Source organism: Magnolia sinica, chromosome 11 (genome assembly GCF_029962835.1).
Source record: "Magnolia sinica isolate HGM2019 chromosome 11, MsV1, whole genome shotgun sequence".
In the NCBI taxonomy this organism is placed as follows: Eukaryota; Viridiplantae; Streptophyta; class Magnoliopsida; order Magnoliales; family Magnoliaceae; genus Magnolia; species Magnolia sinica.
This window is the reverse complement of record NC_080583.1, coordinates 71,202,145-71,226,299: the sequence shown is the minus strand read 5'-3', so window position 1 is coordinate 71,226,299 and position 24,155 is coordinate 71,202,145. Positions and strand designations below refer to the sequence as shown.

General features: G+C 40.2%; 1 protein-coding gene across 6 annotated transcripts in view; it reads left to right on the top strand.

Annotated features, from left to right (window-relative positions):
- The first annotated feature begins 2,111 nt into the window (after window positions 1-2,111).
- Window positions 2,112-24,155, top strand: part of LOC131219322 (uncharacterized) — a 38,081-nt gene continuing 16,037 nt past the window's right edge. For 2 of the 6 annotated variants that reach the window (XM_058214388.1, XM_058214387.1), the window contains exons 1-2: window positions 2,112-2,382; window positions 2,488-2,560. In XM_058214388.1, coding sequence (XP_058070371.1) covers window positions 2,290-2,382; window positions 2,488-2,560 — 166 coding nt within the window. In that variant the 5' untranslated portion in view covers window positions 2,112-2,289. The remainder of the gene's footprint in view (window positions 2,383-2,487; window positions 2,561-24,155) is intronic. The other 4 variants (XM_058214392.1, XM_058214391.1, XM_058214390.1 and 1 more) reach the window with 3 other exon arrangements.

Sequence of the window (24,155 nt, the reverse complement as noted above, 5' to 3'; positions counted from 1 at the left end):
ATCACGTTTCATATGCCCCTTTTTCTCGCAATACCAATACCCGTCTTTGTTTTTCGGTCCCTTGGACTTCTTCCTCGACTTAGAACGCCCATGTTTATTGCCTCCTTTGTTCAGTGATCTTCCTTTTCCTTCAACGTTTATAGCATTCTCTGAATCCCCTGAAACTCCTGATGCCTTTCTTCTAGATTCTTCGCTGAGAATTAGACCGGCCACATCATCAAATTTCAACTTTGTCGACCTTGAGAAATTGCTCACAGCAATCACCAAACCATCCCAACTGTCTGGTAAACTGGACAAGATCAATAATGCCTTGACCTCATCCTCAAAAATAATGTCAACGGAGTCCAACTGGCTCGTGACTGTATTGAACTCATTTAGATGTTCAGCCATGCCCCCACCATCTGACATCTTCATGTTGAATAGCTGTTTCATAAGATGAACCTTATTAGACGCTGAGGGTTTTTCATACATGGTGGTTAGGGCTTCTATTAATTCTTTTGTAGTTTTCACCTTGGATATATTGAAGGCGACGCTCTTAGACAAAGAGACTCGGATCGTTCCTAAAGCCTTCCTATCCAGTAAAAACTATTCATCATCTGTCATCTTTTCTAGTTTCTTCTCTTTTCCTCCTAGAAGAATATAGAGGTCCTTCTGATACAGATAATCCTCCATCTGCACCTTCCAGAAGATAAAGTTTGAACTATCAAACTTCTCAATTATAGTCTTCCCTTCTTCTGTCATCGCTCCTAATAGAACTAAACCAATAACTCTGATACTAGTTGTTGCGCAGCATGCCAACAATGCAGTGAATCGAGATCCAATCTCCGGTCTCACCCACAAACGATAAACAAGAAAAAATATAAACTAGAAACAGATCAAAGCAATCCAAACAAACCATAAGACAAAATATATATTAAAAAAACTCCAAACTAGGGTAAAAAAACTACGGATGCAAACTTCCACTATGAAGAAAAACGAAGATTATAAGGCAAAATACTAACCTCTCTCTTGGAAGTACATAGAAAACCTTTTGCCAACACCTTAAAATTATTTCCCAATAATTTTCAATACACTAGAAAAGCCCTGGGGACACCTATATATAGTTTAGGCAACTTCCATTTTGCACCCTTACGAAAGACGACTTAAAAAATTCGCAGTCCGCATCAAATTCGGAAACGAATTTGCGTAACCATGACTGGTCGAGCGGATCCCACGACCGGTCGAGCATGTCCCACGATCGGTCGAGCACCTCGGACCCCAAAAATTAATGCTCGCTGGACTTTGAGTCGAGCCAGTCTACGACTGCTCATGACTGGTCGAGCGGGGCTCACGACCGGTCGAGCAAGGGCCACGACCGGTCGTGCGTCCCCTAGATGTAGCTCCACATCTCAACAGTCAAGTCAGTATGCATTTGAAACCTAAGACTCCTGATTAGCTACGGCCTCAAAACTCATCAATGTTGACAGTTGCTCTAGTATATGTACCTAGCCATGTTTTCAGAGTATTATCTCATACAATATTTATAGTACAACATGACAGCGTTTCTATTCTGTATAGGTTTTCTCCGGAAGCTAACGAGATACATTTCACCACTAGTTTTTTGCCACTGATGTCAGTCTACTTTCAACTCTTCAAATTTAAATACAGAAGACTCACATGGAATAGGCACACTGACCTGCACCTAACATTGATTGCCATGGGATGACTTTGCGCAACATCAATGGCAAAGTTTTGAGTTTTGAAGTTGCAGTGCAGGTGCTTGTGGAAATGCCTTAATGGCGACCTCGACTCGAACTTGGCCCGAGCTGCCCGAGCTGCTAATTGAACCGAGCTGAGCTGGCCAGTCAGGCTCGAGGACCGAGCCGAGCTGAGTTCGAGCTGAGGTCAGCTAGTATTCAAGCCAAGCTAAGCTGAGGCCACCTCGACTCGGTTCGACTCGATGTACACACCTAGGTACAGTTTAATCAAAATATATATCAATTATCATATTCCTTCATTTACTCTCAATTGCACCGGTTTATCCAAACAAAAATGTAAAAAAGTTGTCAAGAGTCAGAATATTATTATTATTATTATTATTATTTTAAGGGCTTTATAAGCATGTAAAAGGAAACACCTTTTCTTGGAACCTGGTTTCCAACAACCTCCATCCAATTTTTGTTTGCCTTGGTTACATACCAATCCCCAAAAGACCAAAATAACCTCCATTCCTCTCCGTATTTTCAAAACACGTGACACGCAACTTTCATTTTCAGAAGATCAAACACCAGAACCCTAGCGCAGAGAGAGATGGAAAACGCAGGGGAAGAAGAAGAACAGGACGGTCTCTCTGTGCATTCTCCCGGCCAAGCTCCTCCATCTTCTGCTTCTTCTCTCCCCAAGGTCTCTCTCTCTCTCTCTCTCTCTCTCTCCATGATCTCTGCAGCGAATTTCTCCACTCTTTTTCATTCATTGACTTCTGTCTTCTTTCGTTTTCTTTGGAATTAGGAACATTCACAGGTGGAGTTGGAATTGAGAGTCTTGGAAGCTCTGGAAATCTATCCTCCTTCCAAATTACAAGGTATAGTTACTATCAATTGCTTTGAAATCTCTGTTCTGGAAAGTCTCTTCTTCCATCTTCAAAACATTGAGAAACGATCCCGTACTCTCATTGCCCATTAGGGAGTTAGGACGGGTAAATTGATCAATCTGGACCGTCCATTAGGTCCAGCCCACTCACCACGAGGCCTTGTGCTAAAATCATACCGATCACATGATTGTATCAATCCAAGACAACATCCAAGCTTTGTTGTCATTCTTCTTCTTCTTTTTCATTGATGACATTGTCCAAGCAGTGCGCATGGTTATTAGGATTAAGAACTGATCACCTACAGCCACAGGTATTCTAGCTTGTCACGCATGCTTTTCCCACCAACATGCTCTTGTGTAGGACATGCATCATGGAAATGGTGGTCCCCCCATGAAGATTGCCTGTCTTAAAAATCAGGCTGATCCACTAATAAGCTGGGACGCACCTTCATGTTGAGTCAGACCACTTGTTGTCCGTTGATCCCCACAGTGTGGCCCACCTGAAGAGCAGTTCTGCCTTTTTTTTCCTAGATGATTTTCATGGTGGGGCCTATCATTTGCATTGTATGGATGTCCAACACAATTGGCACGTTGGTGGTAAAAATGGTCCTTTGTGACAGGTTTGCATGCCTTCACAAGTAGGCAATCATTTTTCTATAATGCAAATAGAATCAAAGAAATTGAAAATAATTGGAAACCGAGATTCACGTACCAGATTAGAGCTCAGAATATCCACATGCACAAATAGAAAGAAGAAGAAAGGCGGAGATCAAAGCTCAACAGTCCTCTAGCCCTTGTACTAGGGAAGTGACGCAGGGAAGGACGTGATGAGGTCGATCACCGTCTTCCTCAAGGATAACTACTCCGAATCCACGGAGCTCTCTGGATTCCTCATAGATTTTCCTCGAATCCACGAGGGATAAAATAGAAATAATATTTACCAGCTAGCCCTTGACAAGAATATATTTGTTAATAGTTGTTTCACAATCACGCCTGCTCAAGTTGTCTGGGATATTAGATGCTCTAGGAATCTTTCTGATAGCGAAGCCTCGGAATTTATGGATCTTCAGGACTATTTATCCAAGATCAGACCCCTCACCAACCAACAAGACAATATCATTTGGAAGTTACACAAAGCTGGAACCTTCTCGGTCAAATCTCTCTACTCCCACATCTATCCTATGTCGACGTCTTCTTAGGCCATTTCCCCTTTCATTTGGAAATACCCAGCCCCCCCCTAAATTCGTACGCTTCGCCTGGCTGGTGGGCCGTAATAGAATCCTTACCATTGATAATCTTTCCAAGAGGGGTATGCAGATCGTTAATATCTACCTATCCTGCATGCGGGAAGCAGAAACTGTGAATCATTTGTTGGTCCACTGCTCCTTTATTTCTCAGATTTGGGCGGATTTTTGTCAGATTTTTTTGATCAGTTGGTGTGTTCCAGAGACGACCTCTAGTCTTCTCTCTTCCTGGCATGGTCTCAAGGTGGAAAAGAAGAGATCTACTGTCTGGCGCATGGCCATCCTTGCGATCTGGTGGTCAGTCTGGGAAGAGAGAAACGATAGATGCTTTAACGATTCTTCTTCTTCAGTCTCAGCAGTGGGGTCCAGGGCTAAGAGAATGTTGATCGAATGGGCTTGTAATGTTAGGGACCATCATATGTGTGGCCTTAGTTTTCTTGGGCACTAGCAGCTTTCTGCTACCTCAGCAGATCTGCTCCTTTTTAGGCTCTTTGTTTTCTTTCTTCTCTTTGTTCCTTTTCTTTCAGTTGAATGAATCAGTTGCTTTTTTTTTTTAAATAGAAATAATTTCTAATAAATTCGAAACTAAATTAATTGATGATAAAAAATGAATTTACAATCCTTTAAATAATGAGCTCAAACCTAGGACGAAGTTTTAGACTCAAACTCTAACTCAAACTCCCTAAAAACGTGATTTACTATAAATAGTAGACTTACTATTTATAGACGGTCATCATTCTTACTTGAGTTCATGATTTTTGGCCAAAAATAGTAAGTGTCCGATTTGGCCTAACCACGTTATTCTCCTAATTTTTTAAAGCCCTTTTCATGTTGGGCACGACGCCTACAACTCAAAGGATAAAAAATTATCATCGAATGAAAATTTAATGGACTTTTGACCGTTGATCTGATGGAATCTCGCAAATCCGGCATGAGCAACCCAGCATAGCCAGGTTGGTTGGCTAAAGCAGCTTCTCCTATCCCAAAATCATATATGATACGTCCAAAAACTCATTCCGGTCTGCGAGCGACGACAGTTTTAAGTTTCTGACGATCCGGATCATTTCTGCCTTTGATCGGGCATTCTCTGGTCCATCTTTGCCATGAAAGTGTCCACGACCCGCTCTACATTATGATGACACCAACCCTATCCACTCTTCTACCGTAGGAAAAAGCATGGGCTGTTCTTGTCGAGAAAAATCTAATAGATGTTCTCTGTATTTACAGCCATGAAAGCCTATTTATACATCCTCATTGAATATTGCTATTCCTAATATACTGCAAGTGGACTTTCTAAAAGTTCAAAGAAAAAGTAAATAAGCTGAAACAAAATGGAAGGCAGGACACTAGGGACTCTATCGATGTGTGCTTAGGACCCATCTAGGCCCTTCTTGTGCACATGTGTGGATGGGGTACGGTTGCATTAGATAATCTGATTGAAGTGATTCTTTTGGATCATAAGGAATCTGAGATGGTGCTTGCCAAATGGATGTTTCAAATGGACAATGGACTTGTTTTTGTGTAAATGATTTTAATTGTCTAACTAATGCATTCTTTGGAAGAAACATGCTGCAAGTTGCAAACTAGGTTGTATAGAAAATGAGAGAAGAATATTAGAGAAAGAGGTTGGGGATCTTTCTCTCTAACTCTAATTATTTTATAAAACCATATGACCAAAAAAAGAATGGTGTCCTGATTGACCACCAATACATAAATTTACACGCCAACCAAAATGAATATAGTACATTGTATGGGTATGAATTTTCTCTACACACAGTCAAAATCTTTCCGACACTCCCCTCAAGCTAGAGCCGGCATCATACATGCCACCGGCTTGCAACATCTCATGACGATGAGTAAAATGCACGTCCTTGGTAATAATAACTGCTAACTGTATCTTTGGTGTGAACATGAGGAGTAAACCGCACACTTTCTCACTCACAAAATGACAATTACCACTTCAATGTGCTTCATCCTCATGACTTAGAAAGTGAATCCTTCAAAAGAAAAGTGCTTCATCCTCTCGTGACAAACAAGATTAGAAGCAATATGGATAGCGGCCTGACTATTATAATGTAATGGATGGGAGTAGAAACAACCATGCCCAAATCTCGAAGAAGAGGCTTCAACTAGAGAACTTCACGCATAGGATGACCAATGAATCGGTATTCGGCTCTGGCTAAAAGAGCCAGCTCAATCTGCATCATAGTATGCACTAATGTGATTTTTTCCTTTTTGAAAGATCAACATGTGCTAATATGAATATAATTGTGATTAACATAGAGGAGCCCCCTTCCAGGAGTTGGCTTAACATATTGAAGAATGCAATAGACAACACCAAGATAGTGAGAATACAAAGCTTGCATAGACTAACTGTCCACGCTCACATCATATGCTATATCAGGACGAGTGATTGTCAAATAAATGATATTGCCTACCAGATGATGTTACATGCCCGGATCTGGGAGCAACTCGGTCTCTTATGGTGAATATGATGGTTCATCTCTATTGGAATGATGGCGGGATGATCACCTCAATGTACCAGTCTCCTCGAGAAGGTCTAGGGCAGACACACTCATGTCCTATGCATTGTCAGCACGAGTGACCTTCATATAAATTGTCTTGCCCAACAGACAACGATGCATGCTTGGATCTAGGGGCATCAATGGGCCGAGGCCGAGCTTTGTCCAATGTAGGCCCAAGCTCTGTCTAGGCTCGTTACGGGCCAAAATAGTTCAGTTTGAGATGTTTATGCTGGGCCTGAGCTCAAGTGTAGCTTGAGTGTAAAGTCCTGTTTCTTCTGGTGCCTTTCAGGGTACATGTGCCCGATGTCCGGTGCCCTTGGCGGGCCTCAGATTGCCTATGCGCAGCGCGCACCCAAGTGACTTGAGTCTTAAGACTTCGAGACCCCCGCCATATCGACCGCCTCGTGGTCATGATCGCGGAGGTATCACTCGCGCGTCCGTGCGATGCCCTGTTGGCATGCTATGTTGTGAAAAATTCGTTGTTTTTCATGTGTGCATGGCGTTGAACACATTCTACACATTTCTAAAAGCACACACAAGGAATCTCTACCTCACTTACTCATGATGATGTCATCCCTATGACATCATACACATCATACCTATCCTCTCCCCCTCTCCATGCCACCCCATACCCATCATCAACCCATATCCCCATGCTTATCTCAATCATGTATTAAGCTCTTCATTGTGGATTGGTTATCTAATCCTAACTTAATCCAACCATGGCTGCATTTTTAACCTTAACCCAACCCAAGTACCCAAGCCCCAACCTTAGTTAATTCTCCACAAAAGGCCATTCCTTAGCATTTTCTACTCTGAGAGAGAGAGAGAGAGAGAGAGAGAGAGAGAGAGAGAGAGAGAGAGAGCTTGGCGGGCCAACTCTAGATTAAAGCCCTTGATCAAGTGAGTGCTCTCCTTCACTTCTTCCTTTGTGATGGGAGCGTTAGCGACCAGTTGGTTGCTAAGGTGAAGGAGGTCCTTTAAGGCGCGAATGTAGGTAACATTAGGTTCCCTTTGTTTGAATAAATGCTGCCGCCTATTAGTTAGTTTACACTACAAAGTCAACCAAGCCTTTTATTTCCATTCCTTGCTTCTTTTGAATTATGTGGATGTGGGACCCACTGATGGTGCCCCACCTCTATGGTGTTCGTATGCCATCCGAACCATCCAACAATGTGCATGATGAGAAAACACAAAAATAAGCTTGATCTAAGACTTATGTGGGACCTGCTAACCGTGGGCCCTACTATGATGTTTACAGCCATCGAACTTGTTGGTAAGGTCATAAAAACCTAGATGAATGGGCCACATAAACATCAGCTTGATCCAGTTCAATGTGGGACCCGCCGTGGCCACTGTGGTGTTTGTGTATCGAAACCGTCCAAATTGATGGGATTGTTTTGGAATCTTGGAAAGGAGAGATCCAAAGCATGGTTTTGGACCCGAAAAGCCACCTGATAGTGAACAGTAGCTACGATGGAATTTTGAAGTTGTGGTGAGTTGGACTTGGACCTTTAGAGCCTCAAAGATGTACAGATCATCAAGGGACATGTTAAAATTGGGAAACAATGTAACAAAAACTCTTCCTGCATTCAGTGTAGTTTAAATGATCCCTATGTAAGCATGCTGGTATTATTTGAAACGAGGGAGAACAACTGCCATGATTAGTCTGGACAAAATCTCTATCTATATGGAATGTTATAAGCACGCATATGGAGAAATGATATTTTAGGAGATTTTTCCATTTGTCTAGGGTGTGGAACCATGATAGCCATTTGAATACGTTCCTTTGTTCACCAAGCACTTGGTGATTTAGCCATTTAGGTCTATTTGCAAGAAATAGGCATTGAGGCGTAGAGCATCAAAAATAAAGGCAATGGTGTGTGCCTCCAATAAGAACCATAGTAGACAAAGGACTTCTTTTGGGAAGTTGTGAAGGTTTAATAGAGAATGGGATAAGGAAATGATAGTCTGGATGGGGAATTTGTTCAAATACTGGTAAGTTTCTGAACAAGTGGATTTTAAGAAATTATTTGAAATTATGGGAGCTTCTTTTTATGAAGAGGAGGGTGGCCATGGATTCAATGATTTTTGGAGGTAGGTTTGGTATGGGTTCTAATGGGTAAATACTAGGGATAGCGAGGAGTTGGGCTTTTGAATGGGGGTTGTGAAGTTGTCTGGTAAAACCATTTCCTTCAATTTTTTCGATGCTAAGGTCCCACTGGGAAAACCATTCTGCCCATCGAAGAAGCTGAGCATTGGGCAGGGTTTTTTTTTTTTTTTTTTTTAATTGTAGCATTCTATTCTTGGGAAGGAGGACATATCCATCTCAATCTGAAATTTATGCCCAATAAGGTGGAATCAATGTTTTAAATATCGACAATATCAGCCGATATATCCCACGATATATCTTGTATCCCACTTGTGCGATACGAAATGCATAGGTAGTGTTGATATATCCCAAATGTTCGATATAGTGAGCATTTTCAATTTCCGATCCCTTTTTTAGTTGAAATTATGTTAAATCTATACCAAATGGTTATAAATCCATTGGTTCTTTATGTTTTGCATGAAAAATCATGGAGTTGGAGTTTTGATTTCGATATCCATTGGTTCTTCATGTTCTCCATGTTTTTTTTTTTCCTCGAAATTTTCCTTCAACTAGCTATCATTTGAGACTAATTTTGAAGTATTTAGGAGTATTTGATGAAATGATCATCACATACACTCTAATTTCGAAATTTGGGTGTAGGTGGTCCGATTTGGGAAAAATGGGAGAAAATTCGAAATTTCCCCAATTTCCCCAAATTGCTTGCAATGTTGCACTCCAAATGTGAAATCAAGTATGTATGAGGGCTGATTTACTGATTTGTTAAGTCCTTGTCAATTTTTGGAAAATAAAAATCAATTTAATTAATTTTTTTTAAAAGTATTAAAATATTAATTTTTTTTTCAAAAATTCCCTTCAACTAGCTGTCAATTTCAGACTAATTTCGAAGTATTTAGGAGTGTTTCATGAAATGATCATCACATACACTCTAAATGTTATGCATTCAATTTGAATATAGTTGCATTCGTTCAGTCAAATAGTGCATAGCTTAGGACCCTATACGTAGGAAACCTATTATGTGCACTTCTTTTTTGAGATGTTATGATTTAAAAGTATGTATTAAGGTTTTTTTTTTAACAATCCCTGAAGTTTCATAAAAAAATTCAACCATTTTCCCAAAAAATGTAATAAAGTACCCAATACAAACGATATATCCCGTGCAATAACTGATACGTATCTGTATCCCAAGGATGCAATATTTAACACAATACCGATATTTCGAACATTAGGTGGAATCGGAATTTTGAGATTCCATGTTCGACAGATAATATCTCTTTGAAGGTAGAGTAGTAATGCTATTCTGAGGGTTTGAAAGTGCCGCTTTTGTATCCACAAAATTTTCCTTTTTCCAAAGCCGTCTTCGACTAAGAGAACTACTCCCCAATAAAGTTCACTGTCATCAGTTTGCAAAATTCTCTTATCTGTATGGTTTAGAATATGGATAGGAGGCAATGATGTAGCCAATTGATTCAACTTCTTGATTGCATTGGTATGAATGTCGCTCCATGGAGGGGGAGGCTTCTTTTTCAGTTGGGCCGAGAGGAGGCTTCTATATTCAAAAATGTGAGGGATGAAGTCAGAGATGTAATTGACAATGCTAAGGAATTGTTGTATTTATTTTTGATTCTGAAGAACGTTTGGAAATTAATGTAGGTGACAGTTTGGATTGCACAATTATACCACACGGTGGGCCACAGTGGGTCCCACATTGAACTGGATCAAGTTGATGTTTGTGCGGCCCATTCATCCAGGTTTTTGTGTCCTTACAACATGTTGGATGGCTGTAAACATCACAATCGGGCCCCACGATCAGTGGGTCCCACATAAGACTGGGATCAAGTTGATTTTTATTTTTTTTCGTTTTCCCATCATCTACACTGTTAGATAGTTTGGATGACATACAAACATCATGAGGGGGCCCCACCATTAGTGGGTCCCACATCCACAATCCAAAAGAAGCAAGGAAAATAAAAGAAAGGAAAAAGTGAAGGAGAGCACTCATTTGATCAAGGGTTTAGATCTTGAGATGGCCCACTAAGCCCTCTCTCTCCTCTCTTCCTCCTTAGAGTAGAAGATGGAGAGAAAATGCTAAGGAATGGACTTTTGTTGAGAATTAACTAAGGTTGAGGGTTCGGTTAGGTTAAGGTTAGACATATAACCATGGTTAGATTAAGTTACTTAGGATTAGGGATCTAATCCATAATTAGGGGCTTAATACATGATTAAGAAGAGCATGGGAGTATGGGGTGGTATGGAGAGGGGAGAGGAAAGGTATGACATGTATGATATCATCGTAATGAGATCACTATGAGTAAGTGGGGTAGAGATTCCTTACATGCATGATTCTATAAAGGTGTTTGTGCAACGTGTGACACCATGCGCTCATGAAAAAAGATGAATTCTTCATGGCATAGGATGCCAATAGGGCGTCACATGGACGAGTGAGTGGTACCTCTGCATTCATGGCGATGGGTTGGTTGATATGGTGGGGGTCTCGAGGCTCAGGTCACTTGGGTGTGCACTACGCACAGGTAGTCCAAGGCCCACCAGGGGTGCCGGACATCATGCACACGTGCTCCAAAGGATATTGGATGAAACAAGGCTTTACATCGAGCTCGAGCCCAAATCAAAGAGAGGGGCATGTGTTGGTGGGTTGAGAGAGAGAGAGAGAGAGAGAGAGAGAGAGAGAGAGAGATGGGAGTTTTATATAAAAAAATTTGCAAAACCTAATGGGCCGGGCTAAGTTTCCGGGCTTTAGGATATCTACATCCAAGGCAAGCGGGCTTGATTTTTAAGCTTGAGCTCGACCCTCAAGCCTGATACTCCAGTCCAAGCTCATCTCAAGGTGGGCCAGGCCCAGAAGCCTGACAAGCCAAACCGGCCATTGACACCCATACTCGGATCTTAGAACAACTCGAACTCTTCATGTCAAGTACGATGTTTCATCTCTATCAGAATTTTGGCAGGATGAGCAGCCAACATATCAATCTCCTTGAGTAGGTTGAGTGCATATTTTGGTTGAGAAATGAATATCCCTTTGTTGGACCTAGAAATATCAAATCCAAGAAATTAGTTCAGTAAGCCTAAATCCTTGATTTCAAAGGTCCTTGCAAGAGAATTCTTGATAGTAGCTATCTTAGTTTCACTCATGGTATTCCAAAACGGTTACGTAACGGCCGTAGTGGCCATTACGTAATAGTAGCGGTCATAACCGTTACGCGTTACGGGGTCGAAACGGCCGTTACAGCCCCTGTAACGGCCCCGTAACGGTCCGGGAAGAACATTTTTTGAAAAATAAAAAATGGCCGTAACGGCCGATACGGGGGCTGTAATGGCCGTTACGGCCCGTATCATAACGGTAATGGTGGTGGCCGTTACGGCTACTGTTACCATTACAGAACACCTTGGTTTCACTTTCTCTAATAATTACTATGTCGTCTTCATGCTAGAGTAGCATAGGAGCCAGCTCGTTTGATGAACGTTAAATGATTACATGAGTTGCGGTGAAACCCGATCTAAGAGAACTTTGTTGGAATTTTTCAAACCATGCTGCTTAAGGCCATCCAAGTCCTTTGTTAACTTGCTTATCTCTCTTTCGACCCAAGAGGAAGTTACATGTATACCTCTTCATGAAAATCCCCATGGAGAAACACATTCTTTACATCGAAGTGGTCAAGAGGCAAGACACGACAAGCAACAATGGAGAGGAGAACATGAATTGAGTTCAATTTGGCAACCAAAGCAAATGTTTCATGATTGTCCACCCCGAATGTTTGAGTTCTTTGCTACTAAAGAAGCTCTGTGTTTCTCAATGGATCCGTTTGTGTTATACTTCATGGAGTATGCCCAATTACCCATTTACATCCAACCACTTGTTTACAGTCGGGTATGTCCACCATATCCCAAGGGCAACCATTTTCTCCATCATAATTGCTTTCCAACATGGATTAGAGATGAGGACATCCAAGCACTAGTCAGAGGTTACCAGAGGAGGAGGAGAGCTCCCATTTCTTTATGGCTAGGTGATGCATACATGGGGCCTCGTGGGCCCAATTCAAGTGCCTAGCCCATTGAAGACACCACATGCATGATCATGCATCTTATGCATCTTTGAAGGCCCCACACTGGGAAGATGCATGTGGGCTATTTAGTTGGACCATTCTGACCGTTGGATCATTGTCATTGGACATCTTCATCGTGGGCCATAAAATAGTTTAGTTTATTTAGTTATTTATATGTTTGCTATTTTTTGTTTGGCTTGTATATTTGCTGAGTGAGTTAGGAACAAATTTTATTTTATTGAGCGTCTTTATGTGAAACTTTTTATTTGAGTACGTCTTTTTATAAAAAGTCTTTTCTAAGACTATAAAGGCTTGGACGTCCATGCCCTAGCCCCCCATTATTGAATATGTGACAAAAGTTGTTCTTTCTCTTTGCTTTGAGATGAAGCAAATCTCTTGTGATTTGAGTGATTTGGTGTGATGCCATGGAGTGAATCCAAGTTATCCTTTTCTTTCATTCTCTTCGATCAAAAAGTATTTCTTCTCTTCTCTCTCTCTCTCTCTAAAACTATTTTCTTCTTTTCCAACAACAAACCATCTCCATCTCCATCCTTGTTCTTCTTTCTTCCAATCCATACACCCGCAACCTAACCCATCCATAAAATCCCAAATCACAACCCTAAATACCCAATTCAAACCCTAATCCCCAAATCCCCAAATCTTAACCGTAGTTTCCTAAAACCCTAACCCTAAAACCCTAAGTCTCAAACCCTAAGGGCCTGTTTGGGAGCTTGGATTTGAAACCCCCTGGATTCGGAACCCCCTGTTCCTGTTTAACACCTTGGATTTGGAACCCCCTGGATTGTAAAATTTGTGTTTGGGAGTGTGGATTTGAAACCCCCTCAAATTTTGTGGTATATTTGCATGAATATTCAAGGAGATCGAGTAAATTATTTAAAATACCCAAAGTGATTAAAATATACTATAACATAAATAATTATGATAACAAGCCCATCAAAATATACACATTGGAAGAAAAAAAAAAGAAGTAATTCCGAACTTCAGTGGGCCATAATAGTGGGCCCACTAAATTTCACCATTGTCATGTGTTAAGATCTCTATTCTAATTTCAGGTGGTCTAAATACACACCATAGAAATTACAAAACATACGTGCACCCACGTTAATAAATAAAAGGATAAATACTGATCAAATGTAAAATATTTTTAAAGTTATACAAACCCAAATTGCCAAATTAACAAAACTAAATAAAAAGAATGTAATACAATCATCAATCTCGAATAGTGTTTATAAGAAACTCCCACCTCAGCTCAACAGGCAATTCGATGAAGAATCGTGCTGCCTCTATATGCTCTAAGAGATACCTTAATGCTCGCCATGTATACGGTTCGTCTATATTTGGTACGTCCCTAAGGCATTGCATTATGGTTTGTCGGAAGTTACTCTTTTCAATTTGGGCTGTGTGATGCATATTAATGAAGTCATTGAGTTTGTCTTGCATCTCTATCATTGTTGCTCGGGTCGCTTCGATAGAGAAGGCTACGTGCTTCATCTCTTGCACCATTTCATTGTTAATTGTGACCTTCTTTTTCTTCTTTCTTGATGAAGATAACCCAGCTTGTGGAGTATCAGTCATTCCAAATATTGAAGATGTTGCAGGTTGTGTACCTGCATCAGAGAAATCAGACCCTGGAGGCACATTGGGGTTAGCTTCAAATGGGTTTGAGTCAAATGCCCCGTATGTGGGATTCTCTGATAATTCGTTTAACTTAGTATGCGCCATTGATTTGCATAGTCGGTCCTGGCAATTATTGCCATATTATCATATTAAGGAAATGGGATGTTCCGAAACGCCTTCATTCCAGGGTGCATCTGTGGTCATTAAAATACAAATACATATTAACATTAATATAACCATAAAGCTTTTGTATGCCAAATTTTTTTTTATTAATATACCTCGATGTAAGCATTCCATACTTCTGCTTCGACAGTAACACACTTTCGAGTATCATCCCATCCAAACCCGCTTAATTCAAGCATGCATTTCACCTTATGATAGTCTTTTCTTAATATCTTGATTCGATTTTTACAATGCTTTGGCATAAGCTCAATGCCCAATTTCTCACAAATCGATCCAACTAGTGCAGCGTATGTTGATGGCTTAAATTGATTATTGTCACATCGATAACCAAGGGAGATGTGTTCCAATAATACATCTATCATACAACTATCCATCGCTGAATTCCATTTTATTGGTTTTGCACGAGACGAGTAAGCTCCGTTTGTTGTCGACATTCCTGATGTATGTAGGTAATTGAACATTCAAAATAAGACAAAAATATATTATATACTTCATTATCTAACATAACAAAATTATATATCAAACGTTAACAATTACAATATATTTAATCTGATATTAGGATCGTAATTTTCATACATCGCTCCTGCAAGACTATCACGAAATTGGCTCCAATCATCTCTCTCTTTCACTTGGTTCTTCAGTTTGTATCTCTTCATCAGAGACGTCGCTATCGCTTTCCTCCATTTCGATTGTCCCATTATGAAATTCATCGGCACATGAGTGATATTCCTGGCCCTCATTTGTATCATAGCTTATATCATTGGAATCATTGAGAAGTGCATCACTCCTTTCGCTAATAATATGATTATGTATGATGCAACATGCAATTACAATCTTTGTTTGCGTTTCTATGGGATAGTTCGGTGTGTTCTTTAATATAGGAAATTGTGCTTTCAAAACTCTAAAAGCACGTTCAATGGCATTTCTTAATGACGAATGACGAAGATTAAATAACTCTTTCTTGTCCCTCGAAAGACAACCTTGCTTAAATTCTTTCAGATGGTAATGAACGCCTCGATAGGGTGCAAGGAAGCCAGGAGAATTAGGAAAACCAGCATCAACTAAGTAGTACTTGCCTTTGGGTAGAGGTAATTTCCCTTCCCGCGTGCGTGCTGATGCCAGTATACATGAATCTGCGGCAAATCCTTCCCAACCAGCAAGGGCGTATAGAAATTTTAAATCAAACGAACGTGCTGCCAAAATATTTTGGGATATGAACCCCTTTCTGTTACGCGATGAACCTTGATCTTTCACTGGAATCTTTGCCGAGACGTGCGTACCATCTATAGCACCGATACAATCTTTAAAATATGGGAAGAATCGTTCATTGTTTTGTATTTCCGGAGGTATGCCTAGCTGAATAGGTGGTATACATATGTCATGGAGTTTGACAATTGCATTTAATACTTTGTTAAAGTATTGTCTTATAGTTTCTCCTGAATGATTAAAATGGTGCCGTAGAATACGATTTTTTACACAGTGGCTAATGGTATACAAAAAAGTTATTAATTGTTCTTCTGGGCTAACTTCAAGCGTACCGGTCAAGTGGCTACTCTCACGAATCAAATCCTGTAAACAAATAAAACAATCCTTATTCATTCGAATATGGTCAAAGCATGTGGTACTGGGTCCATCGAGAATCGCATTGGTAGATTGCAGACCTGTCCAGTTGCGGGACTCTCGAATATCATTTTCATCATCCTCCTCCATATAGTTTTGCGTGACCGTTGCTACTATCATGGATGCATCATTACACATCATAGTTGCCGCTGATGCAGCTGTAGTTACTGCCGTGAATAAAACAATCGCTTTCTCGGTTTCATCATTTGAGTCCGAATTATTTAAATTCGCCATTTATATAGCCTGTTCAATGAACATTTGTTAAATTCATTACATCCAAAGGGTGTCCTCATATCAACAGTCCAGACCACCAAACGGTGGGCCCCACGTGCAAAATCCCACGACCCAACAAAGTAATTGGGAAACGGATTGGCTACTCCCCCTGCCAACTATGATGTATGGGACGCAGATTGCATCTTACCCTTGCCCGTCTCCAACGAAATTGGATTGCGTACTGAGTAAACTCCGTTGGGCCCACTATCAACGCGTGTGGTTTATCCACGCCGTTCATCTGTTTTTCCATATAATTTTAGGAGTTGAGCCCAAAATTGAAGCATATACAAAGCTCAAGTGGAACATACCACAGGAAACAATGGAAATATTAATTTCCACCGTTGAAACCTTTACAAGGCCTCCAGTGATGTTTATTTGTCATCCAACCTGTTCGTAAGGTCACACAGACATGGATGAAGTGAAAACACAATTATCAACTTGATCTAAAACTTCTGTGGCCCCCAGTAACTTTTCAACAGTAGATGTTCAATTAACACTTTTTTGAATGGTGTGGTCCACTTGGTCTTTTTATATGCTTCATTTTTAGGCTAACGCGCTAAAATTATTTGATAAAATGGATGGACGGAGTGGATAAAATGCATGAATGACGCTAGGCCCCACATTGTATTTTAAAAAATGCATAGTGGATAAAATGCATGAATAGCGCACTAAAATGTGGTAGCTTTACAGGGATTGTTGCCAACTTCCTTCATTTTTATTTCAAAAAACAAAGTTGTCCAGCTTCCTTAATGATAGTTAGAAATCTACTCCGACCATAATATGAGGCATCCTATTTTAGGCCAAGGGCCTAAATTTCAGGGCCATTGGTAGTTCAAGTTGATTACACAGTTAAAAATAGTGTGCAAAAACAATTATAATTGTTGAATTTGTTTTCATTCTTATGGCCCACTTGAATAATATTTACCCCTAAATTTTTTTCTAAAATCTTAAATTTTAATGGGCTATATAATGGTTGGATTACACCGTCCATATAACCATCATGGTGGGACATATATGAATAAAGTGTTCTCGTCCCTCCATTCATTGTTTCATTTGGTGTGGCCCATGTGAAGCCTAAATTAGTATAATATCTTGGCTATACGGAAAAATTTTGACTAGTCATCACATGGTCGGAGCAGATTTTGCATAACCATTATATTGGGCTACCCAAATAATAAGTTACAATTCATTAAAAAAAAAAAAAAATGTTAAAATATAAACCTACCTTTACAGCAGCTCCGTCTCCTTCTACCAGTGATGGCGTAGCAACCTTTCGCAGTTTCAGCAGCAACCTTCCGCAGTCTAGCAACAACTTTCTTCTGTGGTATTGGATAGAGTTTTTTTTGGAGAAGATGAATGAGAGAGAGACTTGTGCGTGGTTGCACGCGAAGAGAAGTTTTTAAAGAAAATCTCTCAACTGTCGGATTTTCGACCGTTGAGTTGCTTTCAAAAGGTAATCCAAGGTCCGACCTTCGATTGCAAACCCCCAAATCGAGGGAATTTGAAACCCCCTGGATCGCAAACCCCCAGTTACTTTATGGTGCCAAACAGCCAGGGGATTGCCAATCCCCTCCAACCCATGGTGCCAAACGACCCCTAATTCTCAAACTCATAATTCTCACAAACCTAATTCCTCAAAACCCTAACTCTCAAAACCGTAATTCCCCATAACCCTACTTCCAAACCCTAATTTCCAAAATCCAATTCCCAAACCCTACCGTCCTAACCTTAACCTACCCAAACCCTCACAAGTCAAGTGAACCCCTTTGAATTGAGAACAACCCCTATGCTTAGATGGAAGTCTGACCTTCCATTGATTATGATTATTTGGTATTTTATTGAATCTACGTTGCAGGACTGTCATATGGCTTGAATTCGAACACGTAACATTGCTGATTTTAAAAAAAGAAAAAAAAAACTTGTGTTAGGTTGGCTTTATTTTGTGCTTTAAATTGTTCTAGTTAATCTGTTGATGATCTCATTGCATCATTCTGGGTTAGGCCATCCGTCCTACATCAGTTACCCAGAGCATCTGCCACTCGGAAGGGATAGACATAAAATATCTAGCATGGCCTGGAAATATGTGTGAGATTTTTTGATATGAAACAAAGTTACTAATTGGATGCGAATTACAGACGCTTGGATTTGTGGAGGGTAATTGACAACTTAGGAGAAAGCAACAAAGGAGTTGTCATTGAGCCAAGTTGGAGGACAAGTGATGGTTATCTACTGTTATTCCCTATCTTTCCCGTGAGTGTACATTTTTAAAGGCCGCTACAAACTCATAATACACTTGACTGGGATTGGAGAAATACTCAATGATTGAAGTGGGAGAGCACCATCATAGGATGGACCGGTGTTCGTTGTCTCTAGACCAAAGTAAGGGACATTCTCAAAGAATGTAACATCCTTGGAGATATACCTTTTCTTAATCACAGGATAGTAACAAGGGATGTTTGCAAAGAATGTAACATCCTTAGAGATACACTTTTTTTGCCATAAGACAATAACACTTGTATCATTTCCGCATTTGTGCATATCTCAGAAAGACACACGTGGAATGAGGACCTAAAAAAGCAAACACACTCGGACACTTTTTGCGGAATGTGGAACAATGGCAAATTGGGCTATAGGAGTTTAAGTTGGTAACTAGTTCCAAAGGGTTAGGAACAACCATCCCTACCAACATAGAGCTGGATACTTCTATAAGGGATTTTTTCGTTTAACAACTCCTTTTTGTTGGGGTGTACATGGAGAAGTTTGGAATTCTACACCATGGTCAAACAAGTAACTTGGTAGATCATGGGTTGGGTATTCCTTGGGATTGTTTGGCCGAAAGACTTTCACTTGGGCACTGAATTGAGTATGGACCATCTAATGAAATAATTTTGCAATAAATGGCACTTGCATTTTGTGTGCATCTGCAGGGAATAGTCTCACCTTAAAATGGGGTGGGGACACCTTGATGTCATAAAAAAAACGAGAATAATCATCCACAAAAGAAATGAGATACTTGTAACTGAAAGTAGAACCAATTGGGACAGGATGTCAAACATCATAGTGAACTAAATCGAAAGAAGCAATGTGGTTAGTAGTTCTAGAAGGATAAGTTTTTCGACAATGTTTGGACAATTGACACGTATCACATTGAAAATTAACATAATCAGAAAATTTATTTGGAAATAACAACCTAAGAAACCTAATGGACACATGACCTAATCGCGTATGCCATAAGTGCACACGCTATTTATTGCCAACATGTGACTCTGAAACAAATGCAACAGAGGTATCACCAGCATCAAAGAGATGCAACCTTTAGCTTTATGTTCATCACCGATACTCTCGGTCTTTAGATCCTCAATGACACAACGAGATAGGAAAAATGTATTACAAGAATTCAATTACTTGGTAAGGGCACTCAAATAACAAAATAGGAGGAGGGAACATGAAGAGCAAAATTCAAGGTCGATGGGGTAAACTGACATGACCCCTTTCCAGAAACTCTATAGTAGGACCCAATAGTGAGTTTTATACGATTAGAAAAAAAATGTAGTACAAAAGAAAGTTACCTTTGTTGCCTAACATATGATCTATGGTGCTGAAGTCTATGATATGTTGAGGAGATTGTGCTAGCAACTGCATCTCATATTTTCGGAGTAGTTTTAAGAAATAACAATCCAATGATCATGGGATGGGTCATTCGCTTTTGGCTCTTTGCTGCTGGTTACGTAGTCCAACTTATGACTGTCGATAAACATTATGGTTGATTGTGACCATGTGATGCAGGACAATTAACCACTTGCTCTAAAAGCTCGAACTGATAGAGCATGACGAATTAATCCCTTTATCTCATAGCCTAGACCTCACATCTCATGGGTTAGGACCTCGGCCGAACCTCCCTCGTGGGCCCCAAATCACATGGGCCCGCCTCTCACGAGCCACCCGCCTTACACGGGCCACCCACTCCGAGTGTGTCCCTGCATCCAACAGGCTACCCCACTCGAGCCCGGTGTGAAAATGCCCCTGCATTAATCACCTCCGGTGAGGAGTCTCGAACACGAGACCTTCCGCTTTGATACCAATTTGATGCAGGACAATTAACCACTTGCTCTAAAAGCTCGAACTGATAGAGCTTGACAAATTAGTCCCTTTATCTCATAGCCCAGGCCCCACATCTTATGGTTTAGGACCTCGGCTGAACCCCCCTCATGGACCCCAAATCACATGGGCCCGCCTCTCCCGAGTCACCCGCCTCACACGGGCCGCCCACCCCGAGTGTGTCCCTGCATCCAACAGGCTACCTCACTCGAGCCCGATGTGAAAATGCCCCTGCATTACCATGCCAAGAAATTCTTCCCATTCAGCTTCACTATCGTAGTCACCAACCCTAGGTGGTGATCTTGATATTCAGATGTCACAGTCATGCCAACCTTTTGATCAGTCCACGCTATCTCCAAGGAGTAAGGTGTGAATTCCAAGGGAGGAGGGAGGGAGATGGAAAGGAGAATGGTGTTAGTTCCGAGGGAGGGAGGGAGATGAAATACATAGGGAAAGAAGAAAAGGACAGTCTCATTGTTCATTCTCCAGGCCTAGATCTTCCCTCTTCTTCTTCTTCTCTCTCTCTCTCTCTCTCTCTCTCTCTCTATGATCTTTGTAGTGATTTCCTCTTGATTTCATTCATTGATTCCTATCCATTTTTTTATTTTTTTTCCTTTCGTTTCCTTTGGAATCAGGAATATCATAGGTGGAATGAGTCATCGTAGGCGTAAGTAACTCTCTCCCATTCGTGTATAGCAAGTGGTTATGTTTTAGATGAAAGTCGTCACCTGTCTTCCCCTCGCCGTTAATTATGTGACACTTCTTCTTTCCAACATCTTCCAATATGAGGTCGATGCAATGTGCGGCACATGGTGACCAGAATAAATTTTGTTATTCTCCATCAACTTCTTTCTTGTAGCTTTGCATGTTGCTATGTTGTCAATCACAAATTGCACCACATTCTCCTCCCAATCTCATCCACCATCCCAACCATTAGGGAGAAAATGTAGTCAACATTTTTTTATTCTGTTGATGCATCTATTAATTTATTGAATATCATTCCCAAGTGGTGGTATACCATGAAGTTAATCATACTGTGCCGGGTTGGGCCAGTCTAACCATCACACATGATTGTGCATCCTCGGCTTCGCCAGAAGGGTTTAAAGGTAGCTACATATGCCTTTACATCTTGATACTTTGTTTCTATCCATTTCCCCCTAATCTCTTTAGCAGTGGGTGCCTTTACTCCTTTGCCTGCATCCATCGCTGCATTGATCACCACTTGTTGGTAGGGGGAGTTGGCAACATTTGGAGCTATGTTGCCGTGTATGAATAGCTTGGTTGCTGTCCTGCTAACCTTCTCAATGGAAGTTCTAGTCCAAATCTGCTTGAGCATCTTTTGTTTTCCCGTATCCTTTCTAAACAGAATCAGATCACATGAGGGTCTCCTAGGTTCCATGACATCGACATCATCAGCCTCGGGGGCACACTTGAAGACTCTCTTCGACAGTTGAAGGCAAACTGTAACCCACTAAACATGCTCCCACTCCCAATCGTACTCTAGCTCCCCAAATCACATAGGACTTCCTCTTGCTAAACATGCATTGACTCTCTTCATCTTCATGAGCGGTGCGCACACTCTCTCCTAGCTAACTTGATCTCTTGATTTGAATCCTCACCAGACACTACATTCTTGTGCTCACTAACACCCATGTAATTAGGACCAACACCTCTTGTCTGGTTGCGTCAGAAGCATCCTATTTTTTCTTTTGCATGGCAACTTTTTTCCCCTTAATTCTCCCAAACTTTGTTGCATTGGGTGCATTACCTCTATTGGCACACTGTTGCAACCTGCGACTTGGCCCTTTTGATGCGCCAAATGTTGTTTGAGTTGCGTGATTCTATCAGATATCACTCTACCACAATAGTTGCACTTTATGGAGTTCCTCAACAGTGTGCATTACCTCTATTGGCACACTGTTGCAACCTACGACTTGGCCCTTTTGATGCGCCAAATGTTGTTTGAGTTGCATGATTCTATCAGATATCACTCTACCACAATAGTTGCACTTTATGGAGTTCCTCCCACCTACCCACCCACCCACTCACAATATTTGCCATCCAATATCCTCCTTTGGAGTTCTAGATCCTAATTGGCTGACCATTTTCTCACTGCTTGACAAACACTACAAATCTAAAGTAAACTAATTCTAAAATATAGTCTCTAATTTCTAAGCCTCGAAAATTAATGTCTAAACTCTAAACTTTATAGTCTTAAACCAAGGTTCAAACTCTACTCAAAATTGTAAACTAAAGTATAATAAACGACAAAGACTCGAAAACGAATCAAGCTCCTGCTCATCTGCTCAAAATATAAACAGATAATAATAATTAATTTACTGCCATATAAACTTTATTAAGATTCAAGAATATTATTTAAACAAATATAAAGAGAAAGATTAAAGAATATTATTAATTTTCAAAAATATAAATATTATTAAGGTTCAAGAATCACCTATCAAGAGGAAGATTTAAAAACAAAAAAATCGACTATTTTTCCACATGTTTATTTCCACTCACTATTCAATTATTCAGAGGAAAATTAATTTTTTTTTTTTGAAGAAAATACTAAATGACGTTATCAAGAATAATATAAGGCATGGTCTTGTACACCTAATAATCATACACATTTTAGAGTATTCCAAAATGGATACTGGTCACAAAAAAATAAAATTTTGTGGGGGTTTTGCTCGTAGTTACTGTTCATGCGTAAATAGTTAGAAAATAATTGCTTTATTAAAATAGTAAATTAGCACAACAAGAATAATCTAAGCATGGTTATGTACATGTAATCATCTTGCACATGTTAGATTATTCCTAAATGAATACTGGACACAAAAAATAAAAATTTTGGTGGGGGGGTTTGCTTGTAGTTATTGTTCATACGAAAATAGCCAGAAAATTTAAAAATTAAAAACATGGTCAATTAGCATATCAAGAATAATCTAATGCATGGTTTTGTACACCTAATCATCATAGACATGTTAGAGTGTTCCAAAATAAATATTGGTCACCAAAAAGTAAAAATTTGGGTTTTTTTTTTTTTTTTGCTCGTAGTTACTGTCCATGCGAATTTATTGGAGTATATCACACCCTAATCTAAGGCTTGGTTTTGTACACTTAATCATTATATACATATTAGTGTATTCCAAAATAAATATTGGACATAAAAAATAAATTTTTTGGGGTTTTAGTAGTTACTGTTCATTTGAAAATAACCCAAAAAAAAGAAGAGAGTATATCAATCCTAATCTAAAACAGAGAGTTGTGACCTAATCATGCTACGTTTGCTGGACCATTCCAATATGAATATTGGACAATTATATATATATATATATATATATATATATATATATATATATATATAAAAACAATATTAAAATGAAATAAATATGGCTAAAAGAATGTACCAAATAGGGCTATCAATGGGCCAGGCTGGCCCATCGGGCTTTTGGGCTGGACTTGGGCCTCGATATTAGGCCCAAGGGCCGGGCTCGGGCTTTAAACTCAAGCCCCTTCTTTTAAACGGGCTGGGCTTGGACCATGTACAACAGCCCGCCCACCGGCCCGGCCTGACCCGACCATTAGGGCATACAGGTATAATCATGTAATATTGTAAAATATAATCCAAAATACTCTCTCCTTCTCCAACAACACCAACCCCCCACCTCCCCTCTCCCAACCCATTCCTTCCACTCTCTCTCTCTCTCTCATGGCGTCGTCGAAGCATCCCCCTCCCAAAACGAAAGAACCAGATTCAAAAAGGCCAAATCTCGTCTACAACACTAGATTCTTAGCTCTTCCACAACATTTTTCATCGCATTGAGCTCAATTG